The sequence below is a fragment of the Bidens hawaiensis genome, unplaced genomic scaffold (genome assembly GCF_021521415.1).
Source record: "Bidens hawaiensis isolate Kalapana, Puna unplaced genomic scaffold, B.hawaiensis_p1.1 tig00006365_1, whole genome shotgun sequence".
NCBI classification, from domain to species: Eukaryota; Viridiplantae; Streptophyta; class Magnoliopsida; order Asterales; family Asteraceae; genus Bidens; species Bidens hawaiensis.
The window spans coordinates 450,496-469,616 of NW_027491425.1; the positions used below are offsets into that span (position 1 = coordinate 450,496).

The 19,121-nt window shown below is 42.6% G+C and overlaps 1 protein-coding gene across 1 annotated transcript; it reads right to left on the minus strand.

Moving 5' to 3' along the window:
• Positions 1-10,771: 10,771 nt before the first annotated feature.
• LOC143632087 (mitochondrial thiamine diphosphate carrier 2-like) lies at positions 10,772-15,552 on the minus strand. The gene is made up of 8 exons (XM_077100672.1): positions 15,534-15,552; positions 15,034-15,183; positions 14,321-14,437; positions 13,818-13,929; positions 13,154-13,281; positions 11,445-11,597; positions 11,176-11,319; positions 10,772-11,055 (listed from the first exon to the last, which is right to left on the minus strand). The coding sequence occupies exons 2-8, from the start codon at positions 15,148-15,150 to the stop codon at positions 10,837-10,839; spliced, it is 990 nt and encodes a 329-aa protein (XP_076956787.1). The 5' UTR covers positions 15,151-15,183; positions 15,534-15,552; the 3' UTR covers positions 10,772-10,836.
• Between the last annotated feature and the right edge of the window lie 3,569 nt (positions 15,553-19,121).

Here is a 19,121-nt window from a genome sequence, read left to right on the forward strand (position 1 = left end):
CGAGCCCCATGTGGACCGCCTGATGACCTTCTATACCTGGAGGTGCATCCAAGGGTGGTACACCCTGACGACCCGTATTAAGGGTCTGAAGATTTGCGACACCGAGCGCAGTCTTCGCGCGTGGAAGCAGGAATTCTTCTAGATTTCTGCCCGCGCCATCCCCCTTGCCATGAAGTTTAAAAATGGCCAAGCGATACCGAGCCTTCACGCCCCCAACTACCAGGAGGCGGAATGGTTTTCGAAGATATCCCGGATCCAATCTCCGGTTTACCGGTTTGCGGAGTCCGGGATGGTCATGTTAGGGATGAGCCGGGTGTGGAAAGATGCATCTCTGGTTCCCATCCTCCTCGAATACGGTTTGAACTCTATTCCCTATGGTATGTCTTGTTTTTCTTTTTTGATACAAGTTTGTCTTCTAACTGTTTCTTTTCTTTCAGAGGGAAATGATTTGGAGTCGCTTCTGTTTCCGCGGGAAGCCGACGGTCCCGCGCGGATGGGTACTCGTGCTTTGGACGAGGGCGAGTTGCCCATCCTGGAGCAAACAGCGGATCGGTTTGTGGAGGTCTATCCGCTGGGCCACGAGATCCTGAGCCACCGGCGGCCAGGTAAGGCGATATTCTTTCCTCAACCCCTTAATGCTGTACCCGCTGTTGGAATTCTTGACCTGTCTTCTTCTGAGGAATCCTCAGATGCTCCTCCATTGGTGCGGAAGAAGAAAGCTGCTGCCGGCGGGAAAGGGAAGGAGAAGGCCTCCACGGCTGGTCCGGTGGTTCTATCTGACTCGGAGTCAGATAGTGAAGAGGTGGCGGGGAAGCCCGGTGGTGAGAAGACCACTGTTCCGGAGGCTACGACCGTTACCTCCGGAGAACCAACGAAGACGACGGTGATCGGTACCAAGAGGCCGGCTCCATCGGGTTCCTCCCCGCCCGTCCGTACGTTCAGGGTCAAGAAAACCCGTAAGTACAATCATAATGTCTTTGCAGATTTATTACTTCTTAAATTTATCTAACACTTTCTTCTTTGTGCAGGCGTGGATGTTGACGCATTCCGGGGTGAAGCGCAGGGGAGTACCTCCCCGCCAATGACGGTAGGCTCGGTCAGCCTTCCTGAGGCGTCGACCCAGGCGCCTGCGCCTGCATCCGCTGGTCCAGTTGCTCGTTCCTTTGAGCCAACTGTTCCGGCCGAGATGACGTCACCGCCGGCCGTGAGTGCGATTTTTACAGCATCCTTCACGGAGCCGGCGGTTACTGCTGCTGCTGAGGGGGTGGCGACCGCGGCGGCGACCACAACGGCGACCACGGCGGCTGCCACCATGCCCGCGCCACCGGCACCTACGGCCGGACCATCAGGTACGCGCAGGGCTTCCCGCCGATCTTTGCCCCCTTCCCGTCTGCCAGACCTGTTGGATGGATTTCCTTTAGGTTCAGGTGATGGGTTTGGCGGCTATCGGCCTGTCATTGACCCTACAGATGCGTAGGGTTCCTTTCTTTTTCCCTTATGTTTTTTATCTTTTCCTTACTGCCTTTGTTTCTTTTGCAGTGTCGGATTCCAATGAAGTGTATGTTCCGCGATGGAACATACGCCGAGGAACAACCCTTCGTACCCCTGTGGAGTGCGTGGACTGGGCTCGCCACGCTGCTCCTCATGGTGCGTTGGGGGAAGCCATGGCTAGCTACCAGGAGGGTAGGCTAACCAATGAGCTTCGGGTTCTCCAAGCCCGGATGCAGCCGCGCGTCGAGCTGCTTTGTCGTGAAAACGACAAGTTGAAAGCAGCTCGCGCCAAGGACGTATCTGAGGCGCGTGCTCTCCGGGAGGAGAACCAACAGCTGGCGGCAGCTGCCGCCGACAAGGAGAAGGCCTTCAAGGCCCTCGAGGTTGAAGTTCAGGCGCGACTCGAGGCCCGCTCCAAGGCTGCCCAAGCTGTGAATGAACAGCTTCGGCTGGCCAGGGAGACTGCGCGAAACGCAACCGAGAGGGCTGCCAAGGCTGAAGCCATTGCTGAGCCTTTGCGTGTGGAGAATGAGGAGCTCAAGGCCAAATTAGAGGCTCTCCAACGCGCTCATGATGCCTTGGCAATGGAAGATGCCAAGAAACTCCAGGAAATCTTGGACCAAAGAGGGGTGCTTGACCACACCGAGCGGAAGCTTAAGGGCGTCGAAGAGGCTGCCGCAAAGGAAGTTTTACTTGCCAACCTTAACAAGAGCGAAGCCGAACGCGCCCATAACGAAGCTCAAGCTGCCCTCCAATGGCTTCTTCGAGAAGCGTTGCCTCAGGTATGTTTAACTTTATCTTCTCGCTTTTCTTTTGTAAGAAAAAGTTTTAATACTTGTATTTTTTCTTTGTAGGTTGTGCGTCGGGTCTTTTCGGAGACCTCTTACGATGATGCTATGACCGCAGCCCTCAACGCTTCTCATGAGGATGGGGAAAAGGCCGGCTTCCTGCTTGGTCTAGGGTTTGTTGAGAAAGGCGTCCCGCCTTCCAACTTCCCTTTGTTCGATGTGGATACCGAAGCCATTTATGACCAAGCATTGAACCAATACGCCGCCTTCCCGCATCCAGTGGTGGAAAAGGTGGACGAAGTAGCTGCTGCTGATGATGGGTTAGCTGTCCTCAAAGCGTTCCTCGAACCACCCCGTTCTTCTGACGGAGCGGGTCCAAGTGGAAGCGGCCCTGAAGCTTGATCCTGAAGATCCCTTTCCATTGCTAAGATAGACTTGTATAGATTTACTCTTTCAGGCGGGTAGTAACCCGGCCATTCTTGTAATATATCATTGAAATATAAATCTTTTTGCGGATAAGATTGTTATTTCCTTTGGATTCCTTGCTTTATAAGCTCATGACTTAGTTTAAGTTAGCAATTTTCCAAGTTTTTTAGAATAAGTTAACCTGTTGAACGTGGTTGATGATGGGTTAAAGTTTCGCTTCCTCCTTCGTGATTGTGCGGGTAGAACCGTCACTTGCACTTGGTAGGATGGCTAAATTTTAACCGTCATCTGACCTGCGTGTAGGTTTTCCTCATTTTTCCTCGAAATTTCTAAGTATTTAGGATAAGTTAACCTTTGAACGTGGTTGATAGTGGGTTAAAGTTTTGCTTCCTCTTTCGTGATTGTGCGGGTTGAACCGTCACTTGCACTTGGTAGGATGGCTAAACTTTACCCATACCTGACCTGCGTGTAGGTTTTCCTTATCCTTATTTCTAAGTATTTTTTTTTTTTTTTTTTTTTTTTTTTTTTAGGATAACCTTTGAACGTGGTAGATGATAGTTTGAAGTTTTGCTTCCTTATTTGTGATTGTGCGGATAAGACCGTCACTTGCACTTACAAAGATGGCTAAACTTTACTTACATCATACCTGCGTGTAGGTTTCCCTTATTTTTAACGTTGTGCTTATGCGGGTTTTGCCGCCTTCCACACGTAATGACTTCTCCTCATTTATGCGGTAAATACCGGCACCAGTGGGGAGTTCATAAGGATAAAGGTAAACACATTATGAAAGGAGAATCATTTCCATTAGAAGTGGCTCTTGGCCTTTTCTTTATAAGTTTTGGAATTGATCTACATATAACATTTGCGTAATTGAGCTCCATTCCATGTTCTTGGGATGGGAGTGCCATCGAGCCTTTCGAGCCGGTATGCGCCCTTTCCCAGAACCTGTTTGATAACGTATGGCCCTTCCCAGATCGGGGCCAACTTTCCTGGGCGTTCTTGGTTCGAAGCCTCGTTGTTACGCAGTATGTAGTCTCCTTCCTTGAAGTTGCAGAGTTTTACCCGCGTGTTGTAGTACTTTTGCATTTGTCGTTTGTAGTTCTCTTCACGCACTGCGGCTAAGTCTCTGCGTTCCTCGGTTAGCATAAGATCCAACCGTCTTTCCGCATCATTGTCTTCTGGCTGACTCAAGACCCTTGGTGAGGGTAGACCAATTTCGACCGGGACCATGGCTTCAGTGCCATAAGTGAGGCTGAACGGGGTTTCTCCCGTACTGGCCTTCTTCAACGTTCTGTTTGCCCAAAGGACGTGCGGAAGCTCGTCCACCCAGCCGGATCTGTGTTTCAAGAGTCTTTTCTTTATGCCTTCGACGATGCTTTTATTTGCTCTTTCCACCTCACCATTTCCTTGCGGGTGTGCCACTGAGGTAAAGGTGTGGGTGATTTGAAGTTCTTTTAGCCATTGTTGTAGCTTTTTGTCAGCAAAGTTGGTGCCGTTATCGCTCACCAAATTCTGTGGAAGTCCAAAACGACAAATTATAAATTCCCAAATAAATTTTTTGATATGCTTTGCGGTTGTTTGGGCTAAAGGTTTTGCTTCTATCCACTTGGTGAAGTAGTCGATAGCTACCACTAGGAACTGAACATTTCCTGCTGCTGTAGGAAATGGGCCTGTCACATCGATGGCCCACTTCTGAAATGGCCACGAAGAAGTGACTGGAACCAGTTCGTTTTTCGGGCGATGCGTGTTAGGTGCGTAAAGCTGGCAAGACCTGCATTTTCTGATGTATGCCAGTGCATCCGTATGCATCCCTGGCCAAAAGTATCCCGCGTTGTTTAGCTTGGCTACAACAGCGCGGGGACCTGCGTGTACCCCACAGATGCCTTCGTGTACTTCCCTTAGGAGGTAGTTGGCATCTTGGTTGTCCACGCATCTCAAGAGTGGGCCAAGAAAGTTACGTCTGTAAAGGATGTCATTGACGAGTTGATAATTCAGTGCTTTACAGCGTAGTTTTCTTGCCTGTGTTTTTGACTCTGGTAATATTCCTGCTGCAAGGTAATTTATTATTGGTGTCATCCACGTTTCTGTACTGGTTTGGATGACACAAATTTCCTTGTGCGGGACTGATGGCGCTTCGAGGAGTTCAATGCGGATGTCCTTTCCCAGGTGGGTGAAGGCTAGTGATGCAAGCTTGCTTAACGCATCCGCAGATTTGTTTTCGCTGCGCTTGACATGTATGACTTTACAATCACTAAAATCACGCATAAGGGTTTTTGCCTGGGCGAGGTATAGGGCCATGGTGTCGTTCACAGCCGTGTATGTTCCATTTATTTGGTTGGCCACCAGCATGGAATCCACATGGGCTTCCAAGTTTTTCACTCCCATCTTACGCGCAATTCTCAAACCGGCCAAGAATGCTTCATATTCGGCTTCGTTATTCGTACTTGGAAAGTCCAGCCGAATAGCGTAAGTATATTTTTGGCCCGCTGGGTCGGTTAATTTTAACCCTGCGCCTGAACCCTCGTTACTGGCTGCTCCATCAGTATAGAGTCGCCAGACATCATTGACGTCCTGTGCTGGGGAGGGTTGAGCCTCCTCCTGGCACTCTTTCTCCCGCGAAGCGGGGACTTCTGCAATAAAATCGGCCAGGACCTGGCCTTTTATGGCTGGTCTTGGCTTGTACTTAATTGCATATTCTCCCAATTCAATTGCCCATTTGGCTAGACGTCCCGATAATTCGGGTTTGCCTAGGACGTTTGAGAGTTTGAAGTTGGTGAGAATGGTGATTGGGTGGCCCTGGAAATATCGTCTTAACCTGCGTGAAGCATGTATAAGTGCTAAGACTAATTTTTCGAGGGTAGAGTACCGGGTTTCTACGTCTGTTAGTACACGACTAACATAATAGATTGGCATCTGGATGCCCTTTCGTTCTACTAGCAGGACTGCCCCGGTTGCTCTATCTGTTGCGGAAAGGTATAGGATTAACTCCTCTCCCGCTTGCGGTGCTGTAAGTGTTGGGAGTTCGATCAGGCGTGACCGAATCTCCTGAAAAGATGCTTCCGCTTCTGGTGTCCAGCGGAAGTGCGTTTTCTTCAAGCAGTTTCTCAATGTTGACACGAAAGGAAACGACTTATCTGCATGGTTTGCCAAGAAGCGATTAAGTGCGACTAGTCGTCCATTCAGTGTCTGAGCCTGTTTGATGGTGGTAGGTGATTCCATTTTAACAATGGCTTCGACCTTTTCAGGGTTCGCTCTAAAGCCATCTTTAGTAACAATGACTCCCAAGAACTTCCCTTCTTCCATCCCAAATGAACACTTGCTCGGGTTGAGCTTCATGTTTATCTTTCGGAGCGTGTTGAAAGTTTCTTCAATGTCTTTCAACATCGCCTCAGGCTCGAGGCTTTTGATGACCAAATCATCCATATAGACTTCCAAGTTTCTCCCGATTTGGGCATGAAACTCTTTGTCCATTAGTCGTTGGTACGTGGACCCTGCATTCTTAAGTCCGAATGGCATCATTTTATAACAAAATGTACCATCGGGCGTCCGAAATGCGGTTTTGTCCTGGTCATCAATGGCCATGTGGATTTGGTGGTACCCCTTATACGCATCCAAGAAGCATTTAAGGCGGAATGGTGCCAACGAATCCACTTTGAGATCAATTTCTGGTAACGGATAACAATCTTTGGGGCATGCTTTGTTCAAATCTTTGAAATCTATGCACATGCGCCATTGTTTGTCATTCTTCGGTACCATTACGGGATTTGCAACCCATGTTTGATATCTACTAACGCGTACGATGCCTGCGTCAAGGAGTTCCTTGACTTGGGTTCTACACGCGTTAGTTTGTTCAGGCCCCATTACTCTGCGCTTTTGTACGATTGGCGTAACAGCCGGATCGCATTTGAGCTTATGCTCCGCCTTACTTCGGGGTACACCAGTCATGTCAGCTGGTGCCCACGCAAAGATGTCAGCGTTTTTCTGCAGTAAGCGTTTGAGTAAGGTGCGGGTGGGATCAACGATTGTTGGTCCAATGGTAACGGCCTGGTCGGGGTATTTGCCATTGAAGGCCCATTTTTCTGGTTCAGTGATGGTTGGTTTAGCCTTTTTCGGTTTGGGTTTAGATGAAACAGATGCAATGCATACCTGGGGAATGCCAGAGATCATTGCTACACCCTCAGCTGTTGGCCATCCCATCATGCCATGGACTGAAGATACCACGGCGTTGAATCTTGCCATCCCGTCTCTTCCGAATAGGATGTCGTACGTATGATGTGGCTTTTTCATTACGACAAAATCCACGTCTTCTGTGCGTGAATGATTCCCATCAGTAAGAGTAACGGGGAAAGATAGGATACCCAGGGGTGTTTCTGTACTTCCGTCAAACCCTTCCATTGAAGCGTAGACCGTTTCCAAGCGTTCTTTGTCTTCATCATCCAGCTTATCAAAGAACTGTCTGTACATCACTGTCGACGAAGCGCCGTTGTCAGCAAGAGTGCGTGAAGTGATGTAGTGCCCCAGCTGGCTTCTGATGACGATGGGGCCTTCTTTGCTGGGGCCTCCTGGCACTCGCGGGAAGCGCACCTCAGCTTCTTTCCACGCGCATGGTTCTGCCACCCGTCTTTTTCTTCCTCTGACCTTGCCATGAACCATGTTGATGCTGATATCGACGGGCTTTCGTCCGTTACCTCTGTACCGGTTGTCATTCCTTCCACCCTTCCTGATCGATGCCACAAGATGTGCAAGCCTTCCGTCCTTGACAAATGTCTCAATAATATCCTTCAAGGATGTGCACTCTTCAGTACCATGACCCTTTGTCCCGTGGAAATCACAGGATTTGCTTTGATCCGCATTAGGTTTCTGCCGGATCATTGGGGCTTTAGGCCATGGCAATTTTTCCGTGGCAAATATCTCCGTGACGCTCTTCGTGAGTGGCGTCCACCGGTGTTTTCGGTTTGAAGGGTGTGTGTTGTCCCTTCCGCCAACAAGAGGGCGAGAGCTGGATGAGGTGTCAAAGTTTACCCTTGACTGCCAAATACCTAGCCTCCTCTTTTTGTTCTGCCGGGCGATCCGGACATTGTTCTCTCTGGTCCTCTGCGTGTAGAGGTGTGTACTCTGGGGAAGATCTCTTCCCAGTTGCTTTTCCGTCTCGGCAAAGCGCTTTGCCGCCGTCATGATGGCATCCCAAGTTGATGGCATGCCATCCTTACCCGTCAATGTGCGGATAAGTTCTGGGTATTCGGCGCCTTGGATGAAGGCGGCGCGAACCAGATCTTCACTTATGTTGCCGAGACTAAGCTTTTTGGAGTTGAAGCGAGTGATGAAGTCTAGTAGAGATTCATCCTCCTCTCTCACGCAGTTAAGGATCGTCCACTGCTCTTCAGTGTACTTCCTCTGTTGGCTGAAATGCTGGCTGAACTTGTTCTGAAAGTCCGCCCAGTCATATATGTGGTGGATCGGTAAACGATCGAACCATGCCCTGGCCGCTCCGACCAGAGTCATCTGGAACATGTAGCACCACGTGGGTTCCGTCCAGTTGCTGACGGTAGCCCCCGCAATGAACCTGTTCAAATGGTCGTCTGGGTCGGATAGACCATCGTAAGTGCCAATGTTGGACATTTGTTTGGCACTTCTCGGGGCGATTGCTTCCGCAATGTCCCTTGCGAACTTAGACTTCCCTGCATTTGTAGCAGTTGGTCTAAAGGTTTTGGAAAAGTCACGCGGGTTTCTTTCCACGATTGGTTTAAAGGCTTCCCCAAAATTCCTTTTTGGTTGGACGTCCGTTTCCTTACGCTTCCCTTTCGCCTTATGGCGAGGGTTCGCGTCGGTGTCGGATTCCAACTCGTCGTCTGAGTACTCGCAGTCACTGCTCATATTGAGGTGTTGGCGAGTACTGGCGAATTCGTCAGCCTGTTGAACTGAACGCAAGCGTTCGTCCAATTCGGCTTGGAATTCTCTTTGCCGTGCTTCGGCCCACGCCTTCACTTGATCTAGTGTTTGGCGAGGAACCTTCGTTCGTTTTTCCAGTTGGGTATCGGAGAACCCCAATGGAATATTTACTCCACTTGCCCCGGCTTGGGTAGTCGGGGTAGTGTTCGTAAGGATTGTATAACCGCCGGTGTTCCCCCCAGTTGCTGGGGTTGTTACCGGGGTTTCTTGGTCGGTTACTGGCCTTTGAACCGGAGTAACGTTAACCATTTCTTCAGAAATTGTGAAAAAACTAAAGTAGTTCTAGCTTTTATACACGGATGGCGCCAATGAAGAAACACTAAGTGACCCGGTACAGATTATAGATAATCTGGGGGTTAAGTAATGTTTCCCACGGATGAGGTCTAGCTGAGAAGGCTGTTCTTCAGGAGACCTGCAAAACAAACACCGTAAGCTCGTCACTGAGAAGGGGGGAGTTCCTCCTTGTGACCACCCTCCGGCGTGAGAATCAGACTAGATTGCTCTGAATATAAGTGTATATTAAGAGATTGCTAGATAACTGGATAGCAGATGATCTTACCATTCCAAGATATTGGAGTATTTATAGCCGAAGGTAGGTTTCCAAGAAGGTACAGCCGGCTGAATAGTATTCCTGTTCAACCAACAGTGGACTATGCACAGGCCATACTGGTTGGTGGGTAGGTTACGGCCAACAGTAACAAAGTCGGCTGCACTATTCCACCAATTGTAGATTATGCACGTCCCACTTACTGTGGATTGTACGCAGGCCATGCTGGTTGGTGAATAGGTTACGGCCAACAGTAACACTATTCCACCAACTGTAGGCCGCGCATGCTCCTCAGTAAGGGTTGGTGAGTAGGCAGCGGCTAATAGTGACAAACAGTACTAGAGGGTGCTCCTCCTCGCCCTGTTGTCGATGAGCTGTCACCCTGTGATTGGCTCATGGGCTGTTCTGGTCAGATCGTCTGTCCTATCCATACCTTGGTAGGTATGGTACAAAAGATCTTTCAGAATCAGACTGGCTCATTTAGGCGGGATTGTTCCCGCCTTGCTCATTCCTTCATGTGACTACTGAAGTAGCTAGTGTCTTGTGCGTGTAGCCCTGCTGTCTGCGGGTAGCCTTCCCTGATGGCTTGTATCCGCAACTGCGGGAACAGGCGGGGTACTTCACCATTGGGAGGCTTTCCCTGCGTGTTCAGCTTGTGTACTGCGCGTAAGATCCTATGAGCATGGTGGGTCCTGCGGGAGCAGATGGCCTTTGCGCAGACGTCCCTATTCAAGGTGAGTCTTGCGGGACCAACTGGTCTCTGCTGGGACCTACCTCTTCAAGACTAACCTAACTCTAACAAGACTAACCTTACAATTGAAGATGTAAAAAAAACGTTCTGGGACCGGCTCACTGCAAACTCACCTGATCCAGTTTGACAAGAAAACCGGTTTCACCCAAACCGACCCAGCCCGCCGGTTTTGGGACCAGCTCCCCTTCTGAGCTACCAAACCGGTTTTAAAACAAGACCAGTTTGAGGAAACAGGTTCTAAACCGAACCGAATCAAGTTGGATCAATTCGACCTTTCTTGCTCCTAAACCGGTTTGAGTTGAACCGGTTTGACCAAACCTGTTTAGTTTAAAAAAGGATTCAGTTTGGGAAAAAAAAAAACGGTTTTGTACACCTCTCCCTACAATGGGGTCTCCTCTCAGTTATCCAAAAACTCGAACTCATTAAATTACACAGATTGAGCTCACTTTCATCGAAACTCAACTTGTTAAATTACACGGATTGAGCTCACTTTAACGATGCTGTAAATGTTGAGGTGAGGTCACACCCGTCGAACAAAGTACTGCAAGAGTTATATGCGGAGTGAGTTTGATCCCATAGGTCACACTCCATGTTGCAATAAAATTGTTAAATTCAGCTTCTGATCTATAACACCAAACAGCAGTATGTTACATCATGAGGGTTTAAATTTTCTGATCTACTCTCCTGACTGTATAGTTATATGGTACGTTACAAATGCATAAGGAACTTGACAGTTTAAACAAAATGAATCTATGAATCATTTCTGTTTCCTGAAATTGCAATTACAAATCTCAGAATCAATCACTATTTTTTATTGAAACTAATCCTATTGCAATTCATTCATTCCACTGCTACCAAAAATATATGACAAAATTATAATCAAATCAAGTTAAAATAGACTCCACCCAATCAGATGTATATTCGTATGCAACAAATGTTACGGCCCCAGCAGGTGCAGCCTTCACAATGGAAGGCACGATCCCCTTGTAAAGTCCGGCCCAGCCCTCTTTTTGCATTATCCGCTTAAGTGCGTCATACATGTTTCTATAAGCATGGGTCTCAACCCGAGCCCCATATCTTGGATGTCTTTGCAATCCTTCAATCTGTAAATGCATAACCAGTAAAATGAAATCGTGGGTCAAAACTCAGGTTGACCCATTCATAATATTTGTTGCAAAATGCAGAATCTGAAGATGTTGACATCAGAACTGTAAATGTATTACCTGAAACCGCTTCTTCACAACATCAAGAGGATGACAAACAGCCTTAGCACATGATCCAGCAGCAAGCCCACATACAAAAAGCTGAAAACTTGACAAAGATTCTTCGTCTAGTAGTGAATCGGCAGACCAGCGTGCGTTCCAAGCCTAAAACAATAAATCAAGCTGCCTCGTTAACTTTTACAATTTTACATACAAAGACAAAATTCTCGATTTCTTAGCCAGGAGAGTGGGAAACAAATAATAGGAAGAGAGAAGAAATAATGCAATACCATGGTCCAACGTTTAAAGGTGTCGTATGTACCAAACTGCAAACCAGCATAAGGAACAATCTCAACTAGAGTAGGTGATAATCCAGCATACAACCCACGAAAACCCCGGGTTTTCATAATGTCAACAAATGCCGACCTCATATTTGGATATATCTGCATAGATAGAAGATCCAGTTGTGAGAAACTATATAAAAAGTTCCAAGATATTGATAATTATGTGAAAAGATTCAAAATTAACTATAATATGATTTAAGACTCCTGGGGAAGTATTTGAACACGTGAAAAACTTCTATAAATGAAGCTACAAATATCAACACGTAAAATTTCAGGCGTCGAAAAACAACTGTAAATCAAACAATACTGCATCAGAAAATGCTCAAAAAAACACACCTGTTGTTCCAAAATAAATGCCCACAAAGAAAAGGCACACAATTGAGATATGTGCAGATGCAACTTTAGTAAGCAGAACTTCAGTTATATCGATTTAAGATAATGTTGACTTGCAAACTATGAACTAATGATAAGGGAGTGTAATTAATCGCTAAATGGAAACTTATTGAAATTGTGTATTTCTGATAGTGAACTATTTTGGGACAAATCATCATTACGAGATTCAATGTCAAAATGAGATCATAAAATATAATAAAAAAACTTGAAACTCAAAAAAAACTCCAATAGCTTAAAAAACTAATCATGAGCCAAGCTCGAGCTTTAAAATAGAACTTGAAATTAGCTGAGCTTGAGCTCAAGCTCTCGCAAGTTAAATGAACCGAGCTTGGACTAGACTCAGCTTGGCTGGTTTACACCCTTAATTTATATAATAAAAAAACTTGAAACTCAAAAAAAAACTCTAAAAATATATATTTTTATCAAACAATAAATAAACATATTACTATATCAAGTTGCTAGGTGAAATATAACATAAAAATGTGTACCATAAATAAGGGTGTAAACCAGCCAAGCTGAGTCTAGTCCAAGCTCGGTTCATTTAACTTGCGAGAGCTTGAGCTCAAGCTCAGCTAATTTCAAGTTCTATTTTAAAGCTCGAGCTTGGCTCATGATTAGTTTTTTAAGCTATAGCTCGGCTAGCGCTCAGCTCATTCATTATTTGTTAACTAACTTGTATACACTTGTAATTATTTTTAATATACATTTTAGTCATGATTTTATATAGTGTTATTTAGTTATTTTATCATAATTTTATATGTAAAATTATAATTATTTTAAGATTATATACATAATGTATCAAAAAAATCATATAAATAATAGTCTCATTTAGGCCCACAAGCCAGCTCGTGCTCGATTGGGTGAAGCTTAGGCTCAGACTCGTTTATTGAAGAAGCCTATTTTTAGGCTCGAGCTTAGGCTCAGGCAAGTTTAACCTCGGGAATCGAGCTTTTAGCGAGAGCCAATCTCAAGTAACGAGTGTTTTGGTTCATTAACACCTCTACCATATAAATTTGAAATGATAAAAGCAATACAACTAAAAACATAAACACGCCATTCACATTTAACTACAAATAGCATGCCATAATTAACACTTGCATCATGGGTTGGTCTCATATACACTTCGAATGTTCATTATTTCAAAAGAAATGAAATAAAGTATATGGAGCTTCAAATTTTGGGTTTAACTAAAGCTATCCTTCTGCAATTAATAAATCTAAATATGTAATAATAGCATTTTTTGTATGTTTCTATAATCATACCTTTGGTTCCCCTTGTGAAGCTAAAATGGTCCGTAGTAGATCAAATGGGTAGGACCCAACTGTAGCAGCGCACCCGGCTAGGGCCCCACTCATGAAGGATAAGTACGGACTTAAATGAATATGATCTTCTGCATAACAAACAGATACATATTGGAGGTGTAAGAAAAAAAACGATTATCAAGAAAATCAATAAGAATATACATTTCATGTTTACCAAGTTCATATCCCAAACTGCATCAATTCAATCTAAACTAGATTTAACACTTTCATACATCCATTACCATCCAATGAGTTGAAGGCAAAATATAATTGCATTATTAGCCTTTTAACTATGATTAATCAGATAACCTGTACCTCAATACTTTCATAATATAACATTATAACTTACGAGTCAAAGAAAATTAATGAGACAATACCAATTTCATACAGTAAGCATCGTTAAACTCAACAACCTTGAAAATCACAAACACTTAATCGCTCATAAAATCCAGTGTCAACCTAATTAAACTCTAGTAACCTGCGAGCCCTGCCTTATACAATAACAAATTCCTATAAACTAGCTGCCAAATCTTTAACCAGTCAGACAAGAAAAGGGTACAGACTAAAAAATGTTTAGGTAAATAAAAAAACAAACACTGTTTCAAATATCCAAATTCATGTATACCCGATTTTGAGGAACCAGAAGCAAATGTCTTCACTTTATGTAACACCGCGAACTGTATGGCAGTGTATGGCATGACCATTAGAAGTGCTGGGACATTACCACGCCAAAATCCCTGAAAAAAGCCATGTCAAACACAAGAAGAATATAAAAAAAAATAAAAACTTTTAGAAGATTAAAAAGGTGTGTAGAACAAGATGTGGCTCATCTAGATAAGATAGATGGTAAATATAAGTTTGGTACATAAAGTGGGCATAGCCAATACAAGCATATATATGAAAGTTATTTTGTAATGTAACACATATCATAATATAATGAGATTCCTACAAATAATAAATGAAGTGCAAGAAAAATGATGTGCAAATTGCCTTATCCTCGCAGAGTTCTGAGAACAAAATCCTTACTATGCATTAGCATATTAAAGTTACAAGAGTTAAGAATACTTTAGTGATCATCTAAAGCATTGAAGTTACATAAAAGCATCCAGAGTACTATAAAACCCGTACCAAAAAGCCTTCTTCTCTAAAGATATCCTTGGATGCTTGAACCATTCCAGTATATTTTGAGGTGCCATATAAATTTTTGCTAAGCAATGCAAACGAAGTAGTTGGTTCCAGTTGAACCTGAAAATATCATCAACAGCTTTTATGTTTTCAGTTTAACTTGACCTCATATATTAGCTAAAAATAGAGCAGATCAATTTTTCATAAGAGAAAAAAAAATCAACATCGAAATAGCTTAAAGCTAAAACATTTGCTGCTGAAAAAACGAATCAGAATCTACGATACCATAATCGGTTTACTAGAATTAATTTAATATCCATTTTCCATTATGTTAAATGAGGAATTTTCCAAATCCTATAAGTCAATTCGGTTGAGTAAATAAATTAAATATCCATTTTCCATTATGTGATGAAAACAAGAGCGCTTGCTTTAGCATAACTGTCACTAACAAAATTCCCAAGTTTTACACTATGCAACTACAGATAAAGTTAGCATAGCATTAAAGCAACATACTGCCTCAACAAACAAAGCGTCTTAATATGGTAGCTTAAACTTCAATCTCAGTCTAATCATCTAGTAATATGAACGGAACGGTTATACTTTATTATTCCTTATTCCCTGAATAACAATTATACTTATTCTACAAACTAATAAAGCATAGAGCTTTACAGATAGCACACACAAGTTCTGCAAATAACATTAAACAAAAAGTAAACCTGGAAGCGGATTTTAATAACATCTAGTGGCGAAGTAACCGTCCGAGATATAGCTCCTGATAGCAAACCGGCCGTGGCATTAATAAAAGCGGTTTTAAGTTGCCCTGGCTCTTCCATCTCCCCAAATTGCAGCACACCTTATGCTAAAGCCTAAATAAATACATAATAAAAACATTAAAATAAGCACAACTTGCAGCAATCATATTCATATCAATAAGAAAATAGAAATCAAGTTCTGAATCAAAAGCGTTAGAATAAAATAAACACAGCTTATATGCTTAAACCTATACGTAATAAAAATAATAATAATAAATTAAAATAAGCATAAATTGCAGGTTGAAGCAATCATATGGATATGAAGATTAGGTTAATTGTATAAGAAATTAAGGAGAATCGAATTGAAGAGGTTGTTAATGAAAACACAATAATAATAATAATAATAATAATAATAATAATATTTAATAATAATAATAATAATAATAATAATAATAATTGGATACCTGAGAAGGAAGGAGAAGAGCAGAGCTACCGCCATTAATTATTGGAAGTCGGTCGGAGATGCCAACGGCGGCTACGCAATTGGGAGACACGAAACTTTTAAAAGGAAAAAAGGTTGGGTTCACGGGTCACCATTTGGTATTTATAAATATAATAACTTATAAATTATTAAAATTGAAAGGGAAATAAAGAAATACAAGTTTGTAAAAGAAGGGGATGTATAGTGATCTAAGTAATCGTCACGTGGTTTGCTTAATTACGTAACTTTAATACCAATTTTGAATTTATTGTAAATGGCTACGGATACTTTGATAACTTCATTATTTATTTTATTTTTTTCTTTCCTTGTAAGATAATGGCCTAATTGATAATGGCAACATTTTTAGAATACTCTATTAAAATTTAAAAGCATGGCTTCTATACAACAGCCCATTTGTCGTTCGTCTAAACCACAAAAATCTACAACCTCCTATGTGGTTGTGGTGGTGAGCTTTGAACGGTTTTCCGGCGAAGGCCTATGGTGGAGAACCAGGCAACCGGCCCCAAATCGAACATACAGGTCATGTATTTACGCTACACTCTTCAAATCAACAAAAACCACACACAAACACATCGATGTAGATAAACGATTATTCAGATAACTGGCGGCGGCGGCCGGAGCTTCCAGATCTGCGGCGGACACCGTCAACGAAGATGACAGCATCAACGACGTCGTTCTGGTCAGGTGCAACAGTGGTTGGTTGCCGATTTCAGGTATATTAATATGTTGAAGGAAGCTACCGGAGAATGAAAGCGAAGAATCTATTGTTTGAATTCCGACATCGAACAGTCAGTTAACGGTGGCAACGACTCGTCAGACGTTAGGTTTAGGATTTGAGTTTTGAATGAAGAAGGAGGAGGTCTCGGGCTCCGGTGGTCGGAATCCATGAACGGCGGTAGACAGTGACCGACGGAGAAAAGTGGCCGGTGGAGAGAGGAAGGGTGTTTTACATGATATAAAGGTGAAAAATTTTTAGAAGAGAATGAAAAAATAAATAAAATAGTGAAGTTACTAAATTACCCTTGACTTAACGGACAAAACTAGACGGGGTTAGAAAAAAGTACTAAAATTGTAAGTTTTAGAAAAGTGAGGTAGCCATTTGCAATAAATTCAAAATCGATACTAAAGTTGCATAATTAGAAAAACCACAGGTACTAAAATGACACTTAACTCTTTAACTAATAAGGAAAGATTTTGTTGTTATGTTATTCGCATGTTTATATGGGGTTTTCGTTAATGTTTTTATTAAAAGCGTGTGATGGTTTAATTAAAAACACAATTACTATTTAGGTTTTTTATATATAAAAGTGAGTAGGTGAATTAATTGGCTGAAAAAAAAAACTACAGTACCACACTCCAAGCCATTGTGTTCGTTAATAGAGTAACGCCTAAAGGGGCTCCCTTTCTTTTGACGCCAACAGTTTGGCTAGCTTTGGCGGACACTAACACGGTGAGGTGGCTTGAGGCGCCACCCCACTAAATATAATCTTATAAAAGAATTTATATGTACATACGTGTCTGACTTACTTTAGTTTTTTACTTAAAAGTTGGTTTAATAAGTAATCAACATGTCAAGAAACACTAGTCACAATAACAAAAATAATACTCATTGTATAGAACGACAATGGAAAAAAAAGCAGGTAGAAGATATTCAATACATAACCAATTCTAAGTAAATAACCATGGAAAATACATAAATATTTGGCATCTATCGCAGATTTGCAATGGAATCTGATAACATTTGTCATCCCCATTATCAAAGTGTGAATCCTTTTATAGTGGCGTTGCTCATATTTCAAAGCACACACATGAGTCGGGAATCAAACATGTGACTCCTAGAAGAAAACTTTAAGAAAAATAATCTGAGGACCCACCAAAATAATAATGGCTCATAATATATCACGAAGCCTATTTATAACTTGTTAAGAGAAATGAGATGTGAATATGGCAAAGTGGACCCTATTGAAACTTTTGTTGCAACTAATCAACTATAATAGGAAAGGATTTGACGCTCGTGCATGTCATACGCAAATTTGCATTCTCTTAAGAATTCAAGATTGTTGAGATGATTCTATTTGAAGAAATGCTTCACTAGATATTTTCAAAAAGTTAGTGAAGATTTATAAAGTTACTAACTTTACATCCAATCATGGAAACCACATTTGGAAAGATAAAAATTATAAAGATTATTCCAACTTTGTTATAAAAAACAATTTCTTGATAATATAGTATTATCAATTATTGGTATATTGAAATTCACTTGAAATGGAGGGATCTTCAAGTTAATCTCTAACATTAGTGACGGTTTGGTAGCCTCTTAACATTCATTAAGGCGTTGCTTGTTTTTTAAGAGATAAAATGTCTGCAGACCACATCTGCAGACATCTGTGGAAGAAGAGGTGGACCAAACATCTACAGTATACAAGAAGAAGACTGTTTTTTAACGTCAGCAGAATGCTATTATATACAGAAATTTAAATAAACCGATTCATTATACCTAACTTTTCTACAAACTTTCTTCAACCAAAATTGGAAAATTAGATTCTAATAATCCAAACTATTGACCATTGGCCAATATTAATCCCTACTATCACTTTGACCGGTGGCAATCCCAACTATCACTTTGTTACTAATAGCAGTCCTAGTCTAATAAATAGTTAACTCAGTTAGTTTTGTTCTATTAAGTTAATGTGAAATGCCCGAACTACAACAACAGCAACAATAATAATAATAATAATAATAATAGTAAGAGAACAGCCAACCTCATCGTCATCTCCTTCGACCTTCCCCAGAAAACTGGGAAATCCGGCGACATCAGGCAGAGCTCCACTCCGGCAACCACCGCGAACCCACTCCGGCAACCATTCTCCATATCCCCGGTCTCTGTCTCCTTCTTTATCCATTTTCCATGAGCCACCATCTCCACCGTAGTCAAACCCTAGCCCCTTTGTCTTCCTCACGTTTTTCCGGAGAGGGAGATGTTCGGTCAGTCACAGGTAACAAGATTTCTCGATCTCTTTATCCAGCATGATCGGTCGGTAAGATGATGGTTATCTCTAACATCGTTTCATGCGACATTTCAGACGATAGAACCAGATCTGAGCCAATTTGGGAGTAGGGTTTCATGTCGAACTTTGTGATTACGCATTGATTTTAGATCGGACGTTATATGAACAAAACGAATGCGATTTTCTGTGAGATTAGTTTGTGATTATTTGTAACATTTCAGATTTTCCAAACCCGTATTCGTTTACGAACGAAACATTTTTAGACCTTTATTATTATTAAAAATCAAGTGTTTATAAATAATTAAGTTTATAATGTTCACTTTAGGCCCCTTATACTTTATATGTTGTTCAAATCTTAAACTATGCATAAAAAGTTCGTTAAATGACCTAAATCCAAACTATAGCGACTAAAGTTGGCAAATGATGATATTTTCCTCCTTTTGTCCGGAACACCACGTGGTGGGGTGGCCTAGGCCAACCATGCGGCGCTATGGGCTACCTGCACAGCTCGTTTCGTTTATTATTGTTTCCTAGTTCGTTTT

Excerpts from the sequence above, each read along its gene's own strand:
- LOC143632087 (XM_077100672.1), bottom strand. The coding sequence starts at position 15,150 with ATGGAAGAGCCAGGGCAACTTAAAACCGCTTTTATTAATGCCACGGCC. Across the intron at positions 14,438-15,033 it reads TTATTAAAATCCGCTTCCAG|GTTCAACTGGAACCAACTAC; the intron begins GTTTACTTTTTG and ends TGATATTTTCAG. Across the intron at positions 11,598-13,153 it reads CTTCACAAGGGGAACCAAAG|ATATATCCAAATATGAGGTC; the intron begins GTATGATTATAG and ends CTATCTATGCAG.